Source organism: Trachurus trachurus (assembly GCF_905171665.1).
Source record: "Trachurus trachurus genome assembly, chromosome: 23".
Lineage (NCBI taxonomy): Eukaryota > Metazoa > Chordata > Actinopteri > Carangiformes > Carangidae > Trachurus > Trachurus trachurus.
Genome location: NC_139912.1, coordinates 10,853,690 through 10,874,526, shown reverse-complemented (window position 1 = coordinate 10,874,526; position 20,837 = coordinate 10,853,690). Strand labels below are relative to the sequence as shown.

Genomic DNA, 20,837 nt, shown 5'->3' with positions numbered 1-20,837 from the left:
TCCTATTTTCCAAGCCAAAATATCCACTGTCACATTTGATGCAGCTAGACTTCAAAAGTAGGCTACTTGAAATGACCCTGGATCTGAGCTCAAGTATTACACTGTGATTACCACTAATTTTTCAACTTTCTAAACCCCCTTTCAGTGGATGTATAGCCTATTCCTACAGTACGTTCCCTTTCAGGCCTCATACTTTGAGTTGAATCTCTCATCACATGCTACAGCTTTTCAACACTTACAGTACTGCAGTCTGGCATCACTTTGGGCCGCTTTGTTTTCCATCTCTTTCCCCCTTCATTCATAGAAGAACATGAGGTTAGCATGGTGCTGATCTGCCTGTCAGAATCAATTTAGAGACCCTGGTGGAATAGAGCAGTGCCATCACTGTTCTCTCAAACCACTCCGTCTCCAGAATGATTTCTCTCTATCAGTGCTTAGTGAAGTGATCAGAGGTAGAACTGACAGTCTACTAATGGCAGGGATTTCAGCAGAGCCACTCTTGGAGCGGTCATCCGTCTCGCCACTGCTCTCTATATTTTACCTTCACTCTCTGGTGTCTTCAGTGCTCTGCTCATCTATGTTTTAGCCTTTTTTTGTCATCTTTCCCTCTTTCTACATGTACAGATACAGTGGTCAAGTTTAAGACAGTGGATTGAAACTTACTTTCGAATGTATCTCTTTTATGCACCCATTCATGTTTTCATACAAGCTGGTAGCTGGTAGTGGAGTAAGTGCATAGTGGAGTATTTTAGTTATTTCCCTTATAGGAATAAGTAGAGACCAAAAATGGAGGGAAAAGAGAGTGAATATTGGGCTAGAAACAAAATGAAATTGTTGTGTTTACAACTTGTTGCCAAGTGACCCAAAAAGAGGAGTAATTTTTAAAGGTTAATCTTCAGACTAAAATAGCACTAAAAGAGCTGCAGTTATATTGAGCTCCGACAAAACCACCACCACAGCATATAATGGAGAATGCACAGGGAAGTTTTTTTGACACCCACCTTACAATTCAGCAACCATAAACCTGTCGACTACTCATGTTTGCGTATCGAGTCACGGACAGACTATCTAAAGAGAGTCAAGGAGCCTGGCTATCTCGTCCTCCTGTGGCAGCTTCGCCTCTGTCTAACTGGTAGACAGGTGCTCCTCTGTGGCTAATTAAAATAAAATTGCTAACGAAGACAGAACAGGAGAGGAGAGCGCTGTGTTTGTGGTGCCCTTTACAAAATCACTGATAATCATAGAAATGACGATAATAGCCGCTGTGTCTCTTGCTCCAACAAAATGTTAGCTTGCCTGTTTACTTCCCCTGCCTTCTCCTTTCCTTCTTCCCCATTCTTTCCCCCTCCACCCATCATGTCCCAGCTCGTCATGGTGGGTGTAATTCCATCTGAATGGCAAAGTGTATCCAATACACACAACTGATAAAGAAAGCAACGTGACCCAAATGCTTTATTCATCATCCCCGACCTGGCTTACAGAGAAGTCAAAACAAACAAGCTCGACTGCCACATTTAATCAAACACAGCCTGACTGACGGCCCTTTCTCACATCCAAGGGCACCTCTGCAGTGCAACTCGTTGCAGAATTTGTTTTGATGAGGGACACCTTTCCGAGTAATGAAGTCAATCATATTACGTCGGCGCCTAAACCTAAACAAGGTCTATTTTGGTGTGCAGTCGGGGTGATAAGGCTAACCTTGTCATTTCAAGAGTGCAGACGGCGCATAGTCACAGAACAATCCAGATTAAAAAGTGATGAATATTCAGAGTGGGTCTGACCAGTCTGCAAAGAGCTGTCTGCTGCTGAGAAGTCGCCATCAGCAGATACAGTAGAGCTCCAAACTAGCGTCCTATTCAGGAACCATGTTAATATTCTCAGTACGTCTCACTTTGCTCGCAGAGGCTCTGCAGTGAAATGTAAATGGAGTAGATAAGATGGATTTTCAGTGTCATTCCACTTTTCTAAAGAGCTTTGTATATGATTCCTTTCCCTTCAATGACAACCAGAGAGGCTGCATCTTGTTGAACTAACCACTTATCACAAATTGCAAACCCTCCAGGCATTACGGCCTATCAGTGCCTCTATACAGGAGTCCATCGGAGGTGGTTGGGTGACTTTGTCCAGGCCTGAAACGAAAGGAGATTAGCGGTTGAAAGTCACATTTTGATCCTTCATGGCCACAGTAACCATTTGCTCAATTGCAGGGAGGGATATTTTACTCGGACCAAATTAATCCTCATGTACACATCCCCCTGACACAAGAAACCAGCTCAAATCCTTAACAGAACACTAAGGGAGGGAGCAGCAAGGATTTCTATTTTATAGAATTAAATGCTGTGCTATTTTTAATTTGCATTTAAACGCTGTATATTTAGAGCATTGGGTGTTTTTTTTGTTGTTGTTTTTTAAATGACAGAATGTAACACTACTAAAGCTTAAATCTGCTCCACACTCGTGCCCTTGATAAAGTTAGAACAGAAACAGAATTATATTCATTGATTTAGCCTGAATGAGGAGGATTTCAGAGCGACTCGGAAAGATAAGCGCTCTTTCTGGGCTCTTCCAAAGATACCCACACCCTGATTGTTCTGGGAAACTCAATGAGGTTTCATCTGGTGTTTCGCGCTGCTGCCAGATGAGGATGGCTATATTACATCTCTATCTATTTCCCACAGCATTTGAGCAATTTTTCACAGGCAAGATTAATGGCTTGTTCAGTTTCAGACAATTTAAAGTTGTGTGGAGGACCTCTCTGTGGAATTCACAGAGATTATGAGTTCTATTTGCTGAGGAAATGAACAGTTTGTCCAAATACCATGAGTCAGCCTTTACTGGGTTCTGTCTTTCAAACTGTGGCTCTGGCTGCACTGTATACTGTATAGTTTCACTACAAACATCACAGGGGCAGTTTGCAAAATACAATTACAGAGCCATCTGAGAATATTAATATTAAAATTTCAAGTACTTTAATATCTGAATCTTGCCTGCTCATCCCAGAAATTGGACTTTACGACCTCTTCCATTCCCAGGAAACTGAATTTAATGTCTTCTTATTTTCAACCACATTTATCCCATCCCTCTCGAACCGTCCAGCTCGTTCATTCCACCTACACTCCACTTGTTTTTCACATGCTATTCAACTCATTCACAATGTTCATCTTTCATGTACCACTGCAACAAGACAAGAGGATATACATGTCGTGCATGAGTCCTTGTAACAAATATAACTGTCCATGATACAGAGATTCTTTTTCTAACCCATGAATGATTCAATTTGTTACCTGGCCAGAGCCAACGCGTATGATTGAGTCCAGACAGTTTTGGTTTTTTTGTTTGCTCTCATATGTTATAAGCTGCTATCTCTGTTGTCTCCTTTTGTATCTTCTAGATCGAAATGTTAGAGCTCAAGTACGGTGGCCACCTCATCTCCCGCCGTGCTGCCTGCAAGATCCAGACTGCCTTCCGCCAGTACCAGCTCAGCAAGAACTTCGAGAAGATCCGTAATTCACTGCTGGAGAGTCGTCTTCCTCGACGCATCTCCCTACGCAAGGTCCGTGTGCAAAACACGGAGGGTTTCTCTGCTGAACGGGCCCTGGCAGAAGGCTGTAACCTGGCGGGCATCCCATTGGTGCGCTCACCATCTCTGCCTGCCACAGTCGGTGGCACCCTGACCGACCTGGAAGACTCGTTCACCGAACAGGTCCAGTCCCTGGCAAAGTCCATAGACGATGCGCTCAGCAACTGGAGCCTGAAGACCATGTGTTCACTGCAAGAAGGCGGCACTTATCAGTTCAGTGCCGACTCCTTCAGTGCGGCGGCGGCGGCTGCGGCTGCTGCAGGAGTAGGAGTAGGAGTAGGAGGCGGCGGAGAAGGAGGTGGCGTGGGAGAGTCGACGCTTCATCCAGGCGTGGTGGACCCAAGTGACCTGTCCAGAAGTGCGAGCAAGCTGATGATGGCGTTTCGAGATGTGACGGTGCAGATCGACAGCCAGAACTTCTGCGTTTCGTCCTCGGTCCTGGAATCGTCCACTTCCGTCACGCTCGGCAGCTGCGTCCAACAAGAACGAGCCTCCCCCATTGTCACGACCACTTCCACGACAATAAACTCCACCCCTTTCTCTGTCCCGCCCTTCCCCCCACAAGAACCCCCTCCTCCCCCTGCAGAGCTCCCAGCTGAACCCATAGACCCTCCACCGCCACCCCAAGAGCCCCCACCACCTCCTCCAGAAGAAGATCTGGACGAAGGTGACCAAGATGAAGATTTCCCCGCTCCTCCTCCGAGTGAAGAAGAGTTCGGGGAGGAGGACCTACCCCCACTAACCCCTCTAGAAAAGATGGCTGCCCTTCAAAGCCCAGAGAGGATTGTGGTGGTGGCCCCACCACCCACAGACCTCCCTCAAGCCCCTCCACCGCAGGAAGCCATACTGTTGGAGAGTTCCCCTGTGGTGGAGCCCCTGGGAGTGAAGAGATGTAGCTCTGAGACGGCAGATAACAGCTCGGAGCAGATGAGCAGCAGCAGCACGTCCACAGAGGCACGCTCCACATCTGAGGCCTCGTCCAAGGAGGCACTCCAGGCGATGATCCTCAGCCTGCCACGCTACCACTGTGAGAACCCCGCCAGCTGTAAATCACCCACGCTGTCCACCGACGTCATGCGAAAACGCCTCTACCGCATCGGCCTCAACCTCTTCAATGTGTGAGTGGCCACTACGTTTTCATTTCCTTTGTGTTTAGACAATTCTAATTGAGTTTGAACTCAGCCTGAGTGTTGTGTTATCAGCTCTGAATCATTGCTGACTGTTAAGCCATGATTAACTGCACTGGAAACACACAATGGATGAGTCCCAGAGAGATTTGGGGGTGTGACAGAACAGCGGTTTTTGGTCTAGTAATTTGTTTTTCTTAATTAAGTTTTAGAAAAGTGGAATGAGCTGCTCTTCATCTTCCGTCTTTCCTGAACTGTAAAGGTAGTACTGTACCCCTGAGGAGGATTTCAAAATTAATCCAGTTGGGAAATTTCCTGGCGTCAGGGAATAATTTGGAAGTTGTCATTTTAGCATTACCCTCAAAGAATTAGAGGTGCTGGGGTTCTCAGCTAATCATGGTCCAGTGATGTGATTGTCCTACTTTTGTAAGGTTTCAAATTAATAGAAATTCTGAAATTTCAAATCTGCTTGTAGGGACACATATGAAGCAATATAATATAGTGCTTCATGTGTGAAAGCATATTCTTCTTAGCAACTTTATTGTTGGGACGTGTGAAAGGAAAAGGATATATTGCAAGGACTATAATACTGTACAGTGAGATTTATGACACAATCTGTACCTCACGCCATCCTCAAGGTGTACCTAAAGTTTGATGACACCCACTGGACTCAAAAGAGCAAAGAAAAGCACTTTCCTCACACGTCCCCATTGTGTCGAAAGAACAAACAGACTGAAGCGTAAGTCCCAGGCTAGATCTGAAGAGGTGTCTGCTTTCTTCTCAGAAAGACGAATTAGCACACGGGCACGAGAGAGAGGCTGAGTTATTGAGACAGGGGAGAGGAGATTGATTTGTAAGAGGGGTGAAATGAAGGAAATATGAGCACCATGCTGAGACGCAATGAGAGAGTTAGAAATAATCTACAGTACACGGGTAGTTACACTCCCAGACATGATGTAAATGTCAGTTGTCTGAGCCCCATGCCTTGTACCGTTGCCACACCTGTCAAGCTTTCATTCAGTACATGAGCAGTTTACGATGATAACAGAGAAAGGCTCATCACTTGGAAGGTCAAACAGTGAGTCTTTGATTTCAGACAGGTGAAGGTGGAGTTGTAGCTGACAGATCCTATCAGCTGTAGCGCGCAAGCTACTAATATTAGTTCAGTTTTTATGTTTTTGAAGACTTTGATTGATGCCAAACAAAAAGCGGCATCCTCAAAGTTTGAGATAAACAGTACTGATGTTTTATTGCATTTGGCTTGACAAGGAGGATTTAAGATATGGTAGCTATTTTGTTTTAACACTGTTAGGCTACTTAGCTATCTTACATACTTTATGATTTCGAGCGGGACATTTTCACTTTTAATATAACAAGACAAAGATGAGGACAAACTGATACGTTTGGCAAATAAAGCTTCATTAACATTAGCTGTAGGTGTTACGGAAGCAAAACTTCCTTTGACATCCTTAGGGCAGGGCCATTAACCATTAACTCTGAAAGTGTGGAAATACTACACTGTGGATGTGCTAGAGTTGTTTACTGTGCCCTGTAACCCCACCATAAACTAATATTTCTGTAAGCAGTAAGCTAGCTAACTGTAAATAGTTAGCTGGATATCCTAACTATCAATAAGGTCACAGATTACCTGTAGCCACTAAATAAGCTAATACTTTTGCAGACAGTGATGGGGATGTATGATTAGCAAAGAACAAACAAGGACCAACAGCTTCATACTGTATGATGCATTCGAGACAACTTGGAACTCGGAATCTCCCAGCTGAAAACTCAGATTTCCGACTTCAAAGTGTTTAAGACGCACCATGCCAGAATAACCAAAAACATGGCAGACCGGAAAAAGCTTTGCATTCAAAGTGCTTCATGGAAGGCATTAAAACATTACAAAGGGCACAAAAAGAAATTGTTCTGTGACGTCAGACAACTGATTCTCAGAGAAGTCAGGGTGGATTTTTTTCTCCAACTTTCCCTTGAGGGAGCTCCATCATGAGATGGCGTTCGATTGCACTTTTTGAAGTAGGAGATCAGAAAAATCCCAGTTCCGAGTTGTCTCGAATGCAGCAGGCCTACCTAATGCAAGAAAGTTCTCATCAGAGTATTGACAAATCAAAAGCTTGAGAGCTGTGGTATGTGTATGTACTATTTGCTGAGCTTGTTTAATTGCTTTTTAAATATATAAATATAAAATTACCATATCATTTGGTATTTGTACTGTATGAGGTATAACGTCCCTATCATACGCTCAAACTGTTCCTCTGATGTCTGATGTAAACCCCTATACAGGTGACTGTAGTGTTCCTACCACAGCCCAATTACCACAGCCGTTTTCCTCTGTGGCTTCACAAATAGTCAGCAGAAGAAAAAAACATGCTCTCTGTTTTGAGGAGCTTGTTTGTTTGCTGGTTGCAGCTTCTCAGTCATTGTGAATTCAGTTCCCCTCGCCGCCTAGCGAAGAGTGACAAAGTCAAAACCCGATAAGAACTTCCCAAGACACACTCCAGACAGGTGCAAGGTGGTTACATGGCAGCAAGAGATAAGGGGGTGGGAGGGGGGGAAAAAAAGGTGTTGCCATGGTGACAGCAGTGGAAAGGACCAGCTCCGACTGAATCTGTTGATTTGCTGAGACAAACGCCTGATTCCTGGAGACTGAGAGTTTTGAAGTCGAAAACCTTGGTGAATTGTGACCTCCAGTCAGCTCTTCATTGAAATAATCAATTTTACACTCGGAGAGAAGAACTGAAAAACATTTTCTCACAGGAGAAAACTATGGTTTGTTCAAAATTTTGCATCCCCCCTGTTTTTTTTAGTAATGTCTGTAACCAACTCCTAAAAAATGTGTTAGCAGCCCACAGTGCACTTGGAGGGAGAGATTAAATGGGGAGATTTACCATATGCTCTATTAGCTTTTCACCCAGAGCGTACCCCAAAGGACTTACAACCCCCACATAGTCAAACAAATGAACTAGACTCACTCGTACAAGTTGAGCTCAACCACTGATGGACTAGCTGGGAAACAATTAGTTTCAATACATGAGGGGTGAATCTTAAAAATAATGGCAACGATCCACAAGGCCTAAAATTCTCATTAGTCATTCTGCTGTGAGTGGTGAATGTAATTAAAAGTTCCTTCAGCACTGTATGAACCGACACCCCAAAGACAGGATTGAAAAATGTGTTAACATTTCAATCCGAGCATGTTTTAACCATTTCGGTGCTTTCTCGGAGTGAAGGAATGCACACTGCGCTCCCTTGGGTGCAAAAACCACTATTCGATTTTGTAAATATATTGCTCCAATTAAGCCATCTCACACAAGTTTTAGAAGACTGGAGCTCATAAACAGACATTATCTGTTTTGCCCCTTCTGCCAAACTCTGCAGTGCCATAAAAGTGAACAATAAAGCCGATTAACTTTGACTCAATGCCGGAGCATGACAATGAAAACAAGGGAGGCAGGAACGAGCTCCACATATAGTGGAGGGAGGATGCAGAGGGAATAGTCACAAAGGGAAAAGTTCAAAGTCAGAAAATAGAGGAATTTAGGCCTTTGGACTGTGGTGTATTCCTCCATTGTTAGAGACATGTACAGTGTGGCATATAAATGATTAAAAGACATGAGAAGATCACTGTCCAGAATACAGTATGTTGAATAACAGTTCACATCATCTCATATTACCTTTTCTTTTTTATACCAATCACCAAATTCACTGCAGTTAAGCTCACAGGATGCAAGGGGACCTTCAGTATCACGTCAAAGTGCAGTATCTATAGTTTTAATATGAGGTGTTAACATTGTGAGCTATTGTAATCCTTTGAAAGACTGACACTGTATCTCTGATTGTGTGGGTCTGTTCAGTTAATGAATATTGTTCAGAGAGAGTAACTGCAAATGTCAGTGGCCCTGCCTACAACAAGGCAGCCAGCTGTGACCAGTTAACACTGGTTCATTAATGAACTGACTACAGTGCAATGTCTCACCTGCATACTGTATATGTATTATGAGATGTACATAAAAAAAGTTTATTGTCTGCCTTTCTTTACTCAAATATTAAGTATTTTATCAGATAAAGTAAAACATCTTAAAGATATTGGTAAAATAATATTAGGTTAGTTTGTTTTTTTATACAATGTAATACAATGTGAAACATATTAAACAAATTGATAAAGATAAAAGTAAAACAATCCATCCAATTCAATTGAATATTTCCATCAGACTCTGTTTTTACCCCACTTTACTTTCTGCAGTCGCTGTCCAGTGATAACCATGTGTCTCCAAAATTGAATTATTTTCCATTTTCCAGATAAAGGAAACACTTGATCTTTCATTTCAGTTGAGAACATTCTCCTGCTTTTTGAAGATAAATACGCCTTTAAAGCAAACCCCCATTTAATTATTAGAAAATATCATTTGTGGCCAAGCTTAAAAGAGAGAGCTCATGAAAAGTGGTTGGACAAGTTCATGTCTCTGTCGATGGGTGAGATTTGGTTATTATGGTTAGATAATTTAGCAATTTCTTGATTAAATTAAATGTCTTCCTCTTTTCTACAGTGTCTGGCCTTGGTTAAGGTTCAGACAATGTCTTTGGTAACAGTTCATTTTAAAAAGATAAACATTAAATGCGGCCAAGGAAAGGATGCAGATATGCTGAGAAAGTCTGTGTGCAACTATAACGACTGTATCTGTCATAAACCCTGTGCTGTTAATTACTCTTTAGAATCTGCCTGCCTCGATAGTGTCAGTCTGAGCAGCAGAGAGGAATTGGATGTAACATTAATCTGTTTGTTCACATTTTACTTTTTTTTAAATTTCTTTTGGAAACGGTCCGCATCTTTCTTTATAGAGGGAATTGAGGGCTACACACATTAGTAATGACTGTTTAATGGAAGCCGTTGGTTTGATTACGAGGTTCAGTTACTTTTTTTTTTTTCCATAAAGTGACAGGTTTGGTTGCCATTTCTGTCTATTTGCGATCCTCTCTTCTCATTCCCCTGATCAAACACCTTGAAAGATAAGCTGACTTTTAATAAATTGGCTCCAAGGGAAGGGAGACACAGAATGAGGAAGGAGAGCAAAAAAAAAAAGGGAGAGGGAGAGAAAGAGAGAAATGGAGAGAGGGGGCAATCGAGCTTGAGGCTCATTAGTTCCACCAGTTCATATCCTCCCTCTAATACCTGTGCTGTTGTATCCTTTGCATCTTAAACAGGGCTGTTTGCTTTGGGCTAAAACTTTAGGTATTGCTTGATCATGCGGTCAAAAAAAAAAAAAAAGAAAGTCAGGCACATTCACACGGTTTGGTAAAGTGGTGTGTGAGTGTGTATGTGAGTCTTGCAGCAGGTGGTCTCTGCACCACCTGAGCGGGAGGAGCGAGAAAGGAAGAGGGGAGAGAAAGTAAATTAAAGAGGAAAAGTCTGAAGTTTTCGGTGTGTATATGCGCGTGTGTGTGTATGTGCGTGCACCAGCTTGAAAGAGCAGAACATCCAAGTGATGGAAATGGAGAGAGGAAGTGAAAGAGACACACAAAAAAAGGTGGGAGGGGTGGTGGGTGGGGGAGGTCAGAGGTGTGTGTGTGTGTGACAGAGAGAGAGGAGGGGGAGGGGGAGGGGGAGGTGGTGGTGGTGGGGGGTCGGTTGATAAAGTTTCCACCTTGAGTGTGGTGGGAATAACAATGACTGTGCTCTGTGAGAGAGGGTGTGTTCAGGACACTGCCATCACGCAGGGGAGCTGGGAACAAACCTGCGACAGGGAGCAGAGCAAAGAGAGAGTGAGGGGTGGGGGGTGGGGAGGGGAGGGGAGGGGAGGGGGTGAGGGAGGTGGGGCATTCACGACAGATTTTTCTTTCCGTATGCACGACTTTTCGGTTTCATTAGTCGTTGCCCTTGTTTCACTTTTTCCCCAGCTCTTATTCCAGCGCAGTGAAAGCAATCAGTAGCTCATGGCCGACTCCCCATCATGCATGAAAATGTAGCACGATCTGAGCTTTATGAATTAAAGAGTGACACATAAGACATGTGTAGGTGTGTGTATGTGTAACTGTTAGGAGAGAGAGAGAGAGAGAAATGTGAGTACATACATACAGTACAGTGTGCTAACAGGCTAATTAACACAGTAGATCAACAACACTCCTCAGGAGGGATAGCCTGCCGCCAGCAGGAGAGCTCTATAAAAAAAAACTCACTGTGTGTGTGTATATATTGCTATGTTCATGTGGGCTTCTTTGCGCGCGCGCACACACACATACACACACACACAGCTCCTTCCCTGTATTAACATTCTGCCCTCAGTGCTGAATGACCTGCTACATAATTACAATCTCTGAAATCCAGATGGCAAACAGAGGAAGCATTTCTCCCACGACGTAACCGCCTTTTATCCTCACCTGCTCTTGTTATCTAAAGGATGAGGCTGACCATATTGTACATTATTCATATTACGAACCAGCTCCAACCAGAATAGACCAAAACCCAACAATGGGCAGATCCTTGTGTAACAAGTGCTGTCTGTGTGTGTGTGCATGTGGCCTGAATAGCCTCAGTTTGTTGCCCTTATTAACACACACAGCAGAGAGCCACGGTCCAGCACCGTGTGACATGTTCCTGCATTATGTTGAACGTGGCTGCTCGAGTCCATCGAGACCTGCTACTGTATACTTTTAAATGTGCATTAATCCTCATTTGAAAATTCTTCAAAATAAAAGCACACTTTCCTGTGTCCTGCTTAAAACTTAAGTGCAGAGGTGTCCTGTAGCAAATTACTGCACTTTTTAGACCGATTTGGATTCATGAACATCCAAATCCAAAGCTTTTAGTCTTTTCATGAGATTTGTTGAAAATAAGAAAAACCTAACACTATTATGCAGTTTGCAACTATTATTTGCAGTTGCCAGGTGCTACAGAAAAATGGAAAAGTAGCTTTAGTGATTTAAAAACATCGACATTTAAGTAAAATCTGAACACTTTGCCCTGCAACTGGGCTAAATTGTGAAATAGCCAAATAAAAAAGTGTTAAAAGTTGAAATAGACAGTTAAAAGTAATACAATCATATATATATACTGTATATACTACACAGTATATGGACTCTGGGGAGTGGTTCTGATGAAGGGCTTCACTTGACAAGGCTCTCTTGGGTACATGTCCAACATAAAAAGGTTAGAAACCGCTGCTCTAAAGAAAATGCTAAGTTAGGATCCGTAGCAGCCATATCAGTAAATTCTCCCCTCAGTTGCCTTATCAGCAAAAACACACTTGATGGACACGAGCAGCGCTTTGCAACAGCAGCTCCACATCGGTGTAATGATTCGGGGGGTTTTGAAGCATTTACAGTTACACCACACGATCGTGTTTCCACTCAGAAAATTGCACAGGGGCACGAACCGCCCATCAATCTATCAGCGGTTAGTAATGGAAACAGAAACGTGTACATCCGGAGAAATAGGCAACATGCAGTTCTGACAGTGAAGCACTTGTAAGGGCCATAAAACACAGTTTCTGAGGTAGGGACACAGTGCACATCTGCCTATTAGCAATAAAATAAAATAGAAGGCCAATAAATGTTGAGGTCAAGGTAGGGGAGGGATGTATTTATGATGTGAAGAGAGTTCAATATCAGACAAAAATAAAAAATAAGTAGGTGTGTGTGTGTGTGACACGGAGGCAGAAAAACTGTGTGTGATGGAGGAAGATATCTGGGCATGTGGTGGCAGTGTATTTGGGAGTTGTTATTTTCGCATGGCATCTGGGTCCTGTCTGGCACTGCTTCTCCCCATCCCTTTCATGTGTGTGTCTGTGTGTGTGTGCACTATAGTTCTCTTTTCACACTTCAACTTTGCAACAGCTCCGTTTTAAATCACATGCTCCATCCATCCAGAATAGGTGTGTGGTGCAACTTTGCCGTGAGCGACCCTGTCTCTCCTAAATTAGGTTTTTACTATATATATATATATACCTCTATTATGCAACAGCAAATTGTTTTTGTTTTTTTAAAAACAATGTCATAATCTTGCAAGAATTACCTTTTTTTTTTGTACATCATGAGGAAATGTTGTTTCAGCCCAAACTACAATCATTACCTAACCTTACACAAAGTGTTATTGTTACCTAAACCGAGTGACAGTCTGGTTGCACAACACAAACCCTTATGAACTCCCTGAGTTGAAGTTGCCGATTTTGGAGGGTTTGTTGCATCATCAGAAACACAACAGTGTTCCCACCTTTGCCCCTGAGAAAGGGCAGCTATTATCTGTATGGTTTACAAGAGGTCCATTTCATGGTAAATGTAGACAGGCTTGTTCTCAGTATTTTCACAAACAATCCATGCTTGTTATTATCTGATGAGGACTCTCGTCTCGTTCTGCGCCGCTCATCTGAATCGATCCATCTCCTGCATCATTTCCTCCCTTCCCGTCCTGATTTTCACTCCTCCGCTTGTCCACTTCTAATTACAAATAATAATCTCCATGTGTGATCCATCTGTTTTTGGGCAAACATCAAATGAGTGATATCTGCCAAATTTGTTTGGCGAGACATCGCCTTCAGCTGAGAGGGCGAGCTAGAAGCTGAGAGTGTGCTGAGGCTGTCACAGCAGATGCTTTCTGGCAGCCCGGCCTGCGCTCATCGTCCTCCCTCTCTGTCCTCGCACTCTCATTCCCGCACATCTGCTCTGTCTGGTCCTCTTCCAGCCTCCTCCCTCTATCCTGCCCTTTATCCTTCCCTCCCCTTTGTCCCACCCTCGCTTTACTAAACCCATTAGCTGTGGTAGACGCACACACACGCACACACACGTCCACAAACACTGCTCCGTTACATAAAGGTTGTGGTTTAAACACTGTATAGACAGAGAGGGAGAGCTGTAATGCAGTAGCAGCTACCCTCTGTGTCTAATAGGGTTATAAATAGTTAAGATATTACTCCTTTGTTCATACATAAGTAACTCCTGCCATGCATTGATTGAAGGTGTCTGTGTATGCAAAGGATCCTTCTGATGGGGCCTTAAAGCTTATAGTCTCTTCTGCTTTCACCAAGAGTGTGGATACAAGGCACATTTCCAGTTAGGGTTGAAGACCAGAGATGTGCCTGTGAAGTTTTTACTGGAAGTAAAAGTTATTATGAAGCAGTGAAAACAGTATCGACAAAGGATGGTGATCACAAATCAGCCGACAATAAGATAACATATTATAAAAGGGCTTCATCAAGGGAACTGCAAAATGAGCTCATAAAATTAATTAGTACCGCAATAATGAAACCAGATTAATACAAGTAGGCCTAAAGACACACTGTCAGTCTGAAGTCCATATAAAAAATACAAGCCAGTTGTGAATCTGGTAAACATACAGTACTGTAAAAGTCGACAAGTAGTAAAGAAAAAATACACTTAAATCCTTAAGACACAATTTGCATGTATTCACCACACATTAGCTTTTTTAATTGATTGCAGGAAATTAACAAATGTAGATCAATAATCACAGAACTGCTGCTGAGGGGGATTGTGTAAAAAAATATATATATATATTGTGGAGGGCCACCAGAGTTAAAGCAGAAGTGAGTGATATATTTGTGTTAATATAAGTCTTAAATAGTTATATCTTCCGACAGCAATCACTTACATAGAGTGTTTGGACTGAAACACGGGTCTCTCAGTCCCTCTGCTCTGCTCTGAGCCGAAGAGAAAACATTTATCGTATCCTACAGTTTTTATCCAATGAGGAGAGAGAACGGCATGCAGGGCTGTGTGTGCAGCCAAGGAACGCCGTGAATGTGGTGACGTAGCGACGAGGACTGTTATGGTGCGTTCAAGGAAACTCGTATTTTTCCGACCGTGAAGTGGTACCAGTTCGATCTGGTACGAGTTCACCGGTCGGAAGTTACGAGTGGCCGTTATAGTGACTTTCACCGGTAAAACAGGTCGGAAAAACACGAGTGGGTTGCCTGGAACGCTACAAAGTCGTAAGTTGTGACTTGAAGCTGTAATTTACGATTTCAAAAGCCTGCCTGGAACGCAGCATTAGCGAAAACGACCGGATCACTCACTTCTGCTTTAAATGTGGATTTAATGTTTTAATGTCACTAAACCCCATTTTCAGTAACATGGATAGTGTTTCCTGGTCTAAAGTTCAATATTTAATATAAAATAATCACAAAATGTGACATAAAAACAAACAGGCTTTTGTCACATAAGTGCAAAACAGTGCTGATTTTATTGTTGTTGCATATCTGCATAATATATCCCTGTAACATTAGCTCAGTAGCAGGTAATGTGTTCACAAGTGACATGAATTATTAAAAGCAGTGAAGTGACTCTTTGGATTTCTTACTTATTACCATCATGTTTCATCGCCGCTGCCAGCTAGCTGCTGAGTCAATAAAATGTGGACCATTGCATTGTGGGATTGTTATCAGGAGGTACTTTTGTGGTCTCTGTGTTGCAGATATGTTTATATATTCAGATTTCAAACATTCAAATAAAACAACAGAAGGCACTATAGAGTCAGTAAATAAATAGAGTATAATGGCTATTTAAAGTTTGCCAACATGAGCCATTAAGCTACGGCAGTAAAACCACTGGGCAAGACTAGAGTGTGTTATTTTGTTAAATATTTGACTGACTCAAACTTGTTTGTAAGAGGGAGAACGTCATTTATTCCGTCAGAAGTTACAAAATCTGGCTTCGTCTTCAAACTGCCTACATTACTGACTGTTTTCAAAACCACATCACACATTTTTAGGTAGATTTACAGTCTCCAGGCAGCCACTGGTTTCTATAAATTTTTTGGTACATCGGTAAAAATCTGCTGGAGAGACTTGGCACAGGTAATGCATCACAGTTACAAACATTGCCTGGAGTTCATTTCAGCCCTGCATCAGTCCAACAGAGTCAACCTGAGACTTGAGCGCATACTAGCAGAGATTTAGAGCTGCATCGCAAATCAGCCATTATGATTCCTGCAGTATTCCCTGAATTTAGCATCGTGTTGAGTTCTCTAGTAGTTATTAATGAATATTATAATTCAGCATGGGAATGAATACAGATGAGCTCCCGCCTTGTGTCTCCACCCACACAGTAAACATCTGATTTTCAAAGAACCTCATCAGCACAGTGTCATCTTTATCTGAACATCCTTAGTGCTCTCTGTTTTTTTCATGTATTCATTTTTGTTTTTCTTGTTTGTCTCAGAAACCCCGACAAGGGCCTCCAGTTCCTGATATCACGAGGCTTCATCCCAGACACACCCATCGGCGTGGCCCACTTCCTGCTCCAGAGGAAGGGCCTGAGTCGACAGATGATCGGAGAGTTCCTCGGCAACAGCAAGAAGCCCTTCAACAGAGACGTGCTCGAGTGAGTAGCACGTGTTATTTCTTGAAACTTTTAAGACACTGTATCGCTCCACATGAAGTGGTTCTTCGTGGTAATCGCTCTATTTTGTGGGAGATCAGCTGCCGGGGGGTAAAACTACAGGACTGGAACACGTAGCGCACAGACAATGCTCGGCTTTATTAGTCACAAAATAGCGGTTGTGAGTCCTGTTGAAATTTGAGCCAACTGCGCACAGGTTTTTGTAGATGACACACTTTCCAGCTCTGGCTGTGAATCAGATGATTCTCTGAAATCTAAATGTGAAACCATAATTATAGCTTCAGCATGTGCTTTACGTCACAGCTGTTATTTTTGCACACGTTGATATTTCAGTCTTTTTTTGACATCACAGTAAACAAACAAAAATAAACTGAAACTACCCAAACGATCCAAGAAATTCATCCTCATGTGATTCTTCATTTTGTAAATGAAAGACAGAGTTAAAGGAGGAATGAAATAAGATGATAAGATGAAAATATAATAGAAATCTTCTTGTTTCTCAGCTTCTTTTATCATAAAACCACAGGTGCTGTAGTGAGAAGTAAGAAATAAGGTATTTAATCATGTAAATAATATTTTTTGAGCTTTTTATCCCATCAGAATAGAGGAACTGCAGCTGCTGGTCTCAGTATTATGCCGGTGGGTTTGGCTGGTGCCATCTCTGCTTTATCTCAGTAATTGTCTTTTTTATTCTATTACGTCCTCTCATCCACCAATTGCCTCTAAATTTGCATATCAACCAGAGGACGAAACTCTTTTATCCAGCCTTTTGTCCAAGTTATCAAACCAAGAACTCACTTTTAGTCTTCGCAAGGTCAGACAAACACAACACAGCACTTTACCAACTTGTTCACTGCAGGTCTTCCTCATTTCATATCCATATTTCTTTCAAACGGACACCACCACGCTTCCAAATACATTTTTATTAACAGGACTATGCTTTTAAAGCTTCAGACTCCAGTTCGCAGCAGAGATAGATAAACCGTGGTGACACTGGGAGAGATGTATATTTTGTCTATTTTCCTAAAGAGCACACACTGCAGCGCTTGTGGTGGAAGTGATGCTGAATAGGAGCATCATAGGAGAGAGTAAAGTGTGTGTATGAGAGCACTTTGGATAAAGTGTAGTCATGGGAGAGCGGGTGAGGGATTGCAGTCTAATGTGAAAATCACTCATGGTGATTTACTGAGCCTAAATGCACGTGTGTGTATGTGTGTCTGAGACTTCTGTTTCTGTCTGTGAAGGGAAGATATGTTTTGATGGTGTTGTATTCGCCAGTTTTCCCATATACCTAAATCTTCCTCATTTCGTTATAAAGCTAATGCCTCCTCATTCTCTTCATGTTTCTTTAAGCATAAATAACAATAGTTAAAGTGTCTCAAGTCAATTAAGCCAAATTGTGGATATAGATTTGGGTTTCAGGAAATGTGGCCCCCCGAGGACTCGTTCACTGAAAATATAGTGAACTTGTTTAGTAGGAAAAATGGGGTCTGTTCCCGGCCTGTCATCCACTCATTGGCTCTTCAAAATATGGCTCCATCTGGCCTGCTGTTTCTTTTTTTATTTGCATCTGTGCACGTGTGTGTGTGTGTGTGTAGGTGTGTGTGTGAGTGTGTGTACTCGTCTGCCATCACAACATTGTAAATGTACAATTCAAGTAGTGCTCTGCTCACAGTTCAACAAAGTGTATGCATGATAGCAGTGTATATACGTGTGTGTGCGTGGATGTGCGGTCGCCCATGCGTGTGTGTGTGTGTTATGTTTGGAGTGTGTAGGCTACGGGAAAGAGGGGATGAGAGGGGAAGGAGAGCGCTGATGTACTTAGGGCTAGAGAGCATCTCGTCTGACGTTACATAAACAAGGAGTGACAGCCGGGGAGGAGGGGAGGGAGGGAGAGGTGGCGGAGCGAGGAAGTGAGTCATGAGGAGGGTGATCAGAGACGCTCGACTGTCGAGAGAGTTGATCAAAAAGGGGATCAAGTCAGACTCGTTGCGTAGTATAAGCTCTGGCTTTATTATGTCTAAATCTAATCACTGGTAGGGAATAATACACAGTTTGACTGTCTAAGCTGCCAATGATGTTACAAATGCTACTAATTGCAGTTGCACTAATGTGTGATGTGTAATCCAGTGGAGACTTGCTGGATAGAGGCCCCTAGCCCACTGCAACACTGTACAGGGTAAATTATGTGGAGAAGATGGACAGTTGTAGTGTGATGGTATTAAAAGTAAATATAGTAACAACCATATAGAGGCTGCAGTAGCAAACGATGGACCATAATAATCATAAATGCAGGGAATAATGGAGGAAAAATAGCTACTGTTGTAGACAAACGTGTGGCATACAGAGCCATCAGTGGGTTTAATATACCTACATTATTATTATTATTTACATGTTTAATAGGATTTACATTCAGTACAGCTCATGTTCAGAGTGTGGTAGTAATTGTCTGTGTTTATGGTGAGAAAAGAGTGGTTTATTGTCTGAAAAAATGAAATGTTACCTAGCAGTATGCAGTATCTAACTCCGACCAGCAGAGGGCGCGTTCGCTACACGGTGTGTTCAGGAATAAGGAAGTCACGCGTGAATCTGTTCAGTGAATGAGAACACACACTTGAGTCTGAAGTTAAAGCAGATATCAGTGGAATGTTTTTGTTAATATAAGTCCTAAATAGTCCTATTTTCCGTCAGCAATCACTTACATGAAGTATTTCAGCCTAAACACGAGTCTCTCCGTCACTCTGCTCTGCTGTAACCCGAGGAGAAAATTTTCCTTGTGGGATACAAGTGTTATCCAATGAGGAGAGAGAACGGCATGAAGGGCTGTGTGTGCAGCCAAGGGATGCGCGTGAATGTGGTGACGTAGCACGAGGACCAATTGATGCCTGACAAGGGCGGGGGCTGCTAACTCATGGTGCGTTCAAAGAAACTCGTACTTTGTGTTTTTCCTTCCTGTGAAGTCATACCAGTTCGATCTGGTACGAGTTCACGGGTCGGAAGTTACGAGTGGCCGTTATAGGGAACTTTCACAGACAACAGGATGGTAAAAACACGAGCTACGGGTTGCCTGGAACGCTACCAAGTCGTAGTTGTGACTTGAAGCTGTAACTTACGGTTTCAAAAGCCTGCCTTGAACGCAGCATTAGCCGAAACGGCCGTGAAGCTGATATCTGCTTTAATATGTGTGTGTGGCGAACTGTGATGATAAAATACATATTTTTGCTCTTTGCAGGTAAGAAGGGAGTTTTAGAGTTGTGTAACGAGTGGGTGAATGTTTTATGTGCTGGTTTATTATCCCGGTTCGGACGTTATGTATTGTTGTTTATAGACGTTATTCAGCCAATGTACCGTACGGAAAACGGCTAGCCTGTTGTTAGCACTGGTTGCCTAGTTACCGCGAGCAACAGGAAAACTATGAGCCGGTCAGCCCGGACTGCTCGTGTAGTTCATAAATAAATATATAGGTTAAAATAGATACATGATTAATTTGACAATGTTTAGACGTGATTGATACTGTGTGTTTGCTAAATAAGTTGATATCTTGAGTGTACATGATGAGACTGGTCAAGGATAGTCAGAGCGATAGAACATTCTGAGGATAGTGATACAGCAGTCACATGATTTATTGTTTTGATGTTGGTACAGGTTTTCATGATTTTTCTGTGTTAAAACAGTGAATATGTTTAGTGAATGAGAAGAACACACACTTGAGTCTGAAGTTAATGTGTGTGTGTGGCGAACTGTGATGATAAAATACATATTTTTGCTCTTTGCAGAACAAAAATAAAGACATTCAAATGAAATGTGTAGTGGAAGGTAGCTTCACTCTGCACCACGCTACACACGCAGCAGTCGTAAGCTGATTCATAGTAATAACAGACAAGTTAAGCACAAGTGGACGTAGAAGTACTGGTAATAGTTCTAAATCTGTAGTAATAATAGACATAGAAAGTACTAGTAGTAGCTGTAGTAATATGGTGCATGTGTATTTATATTTGTAGCATTTTCATGATAATATATGAGTAGATTTTGCCTACGAGTTGTACTGTAGAAGTAACATCAGTACTCTTTTCGTAAGTAGTAGTAGTGATTACTGCTGTAGTATTAATCACAGTACTGTAGAAGGTGTATTAGTAGTAGTAGTAGCAGTAGTAGTTTAGTGACAGTGACAGTAATATTTTATATGAGTAGAATTAGTAGTTTGCCATACAGTACTAGAAGCCATAATGGTTGAAGCGGTGACATAAGTAGTAATAATTGATATGTGACTGTAGAAGTATTAGCACTGGTTGATGTAATACTTATAATAGAAGGACTTAGCCCCACAACAGTGAAGTTGTAGTTGACATGTATTATAACTATAGTTATAGACATATGATAATCAGTAATAATACAGTAGTAGTAGGGAAGAATAGTAGCATTATAGGCATCAACAGTATTCTTAGCAGTAATACTAGTTGAAGTAATGGTAATGGCAGCAGGACTCTTACTGTACCTCTTGTAATATTAGTGCAGGTGCTGCTAGTACTAAACGCAGTAGTACACAGTTCATGGTGTTCTTGCTGTGAGCAGGTTTTGCTGTGATCTCATGTCGGGGTCCACGGTGCGTCAGGCAGTACTGTAGACTCAGCTATCTGACTCTTTTCTGCTGGAGCAGCACGTGTCACAGTCAAGTACTCACCTCATTAACTCGCTTTGTTCACAGTAATCCATCTTAATGTAGTGCGTGCGTTTGTGTGCGTGCATGTACGCTGGCATCTCTTATT

General features: G+C 42.3%; 1 protein-coding gene across 1 annotated transcript in view; it reads left to right on the top strand.

Moving 5' to 3' along the window:
• Positions 1 to 20,837, top strand: part of iqsec3a (IQ motif and Sec7 domain ArfGEF 3a) — a gene marked incomplete at both ends in the record, with an annotated part of 136,957 nt that overhangs the window by 55,314 nt on the left and 60,806 nt on the right. The window contains 2 exons of the mRNA XM_083999707.1: positions 3,392 to 4,698; positions 15,892 to 16,053. Coding sequence (XP_083855833.1) covers positions 3,392 to 4,698; positions 15,892 to 16,053 — 1,469 coding nt within the window. The remainder of the gene's footprint in view (positions 1 to 3,391; positions 4,699 to 15,891; positions 16,054 to 20,837) is intronic.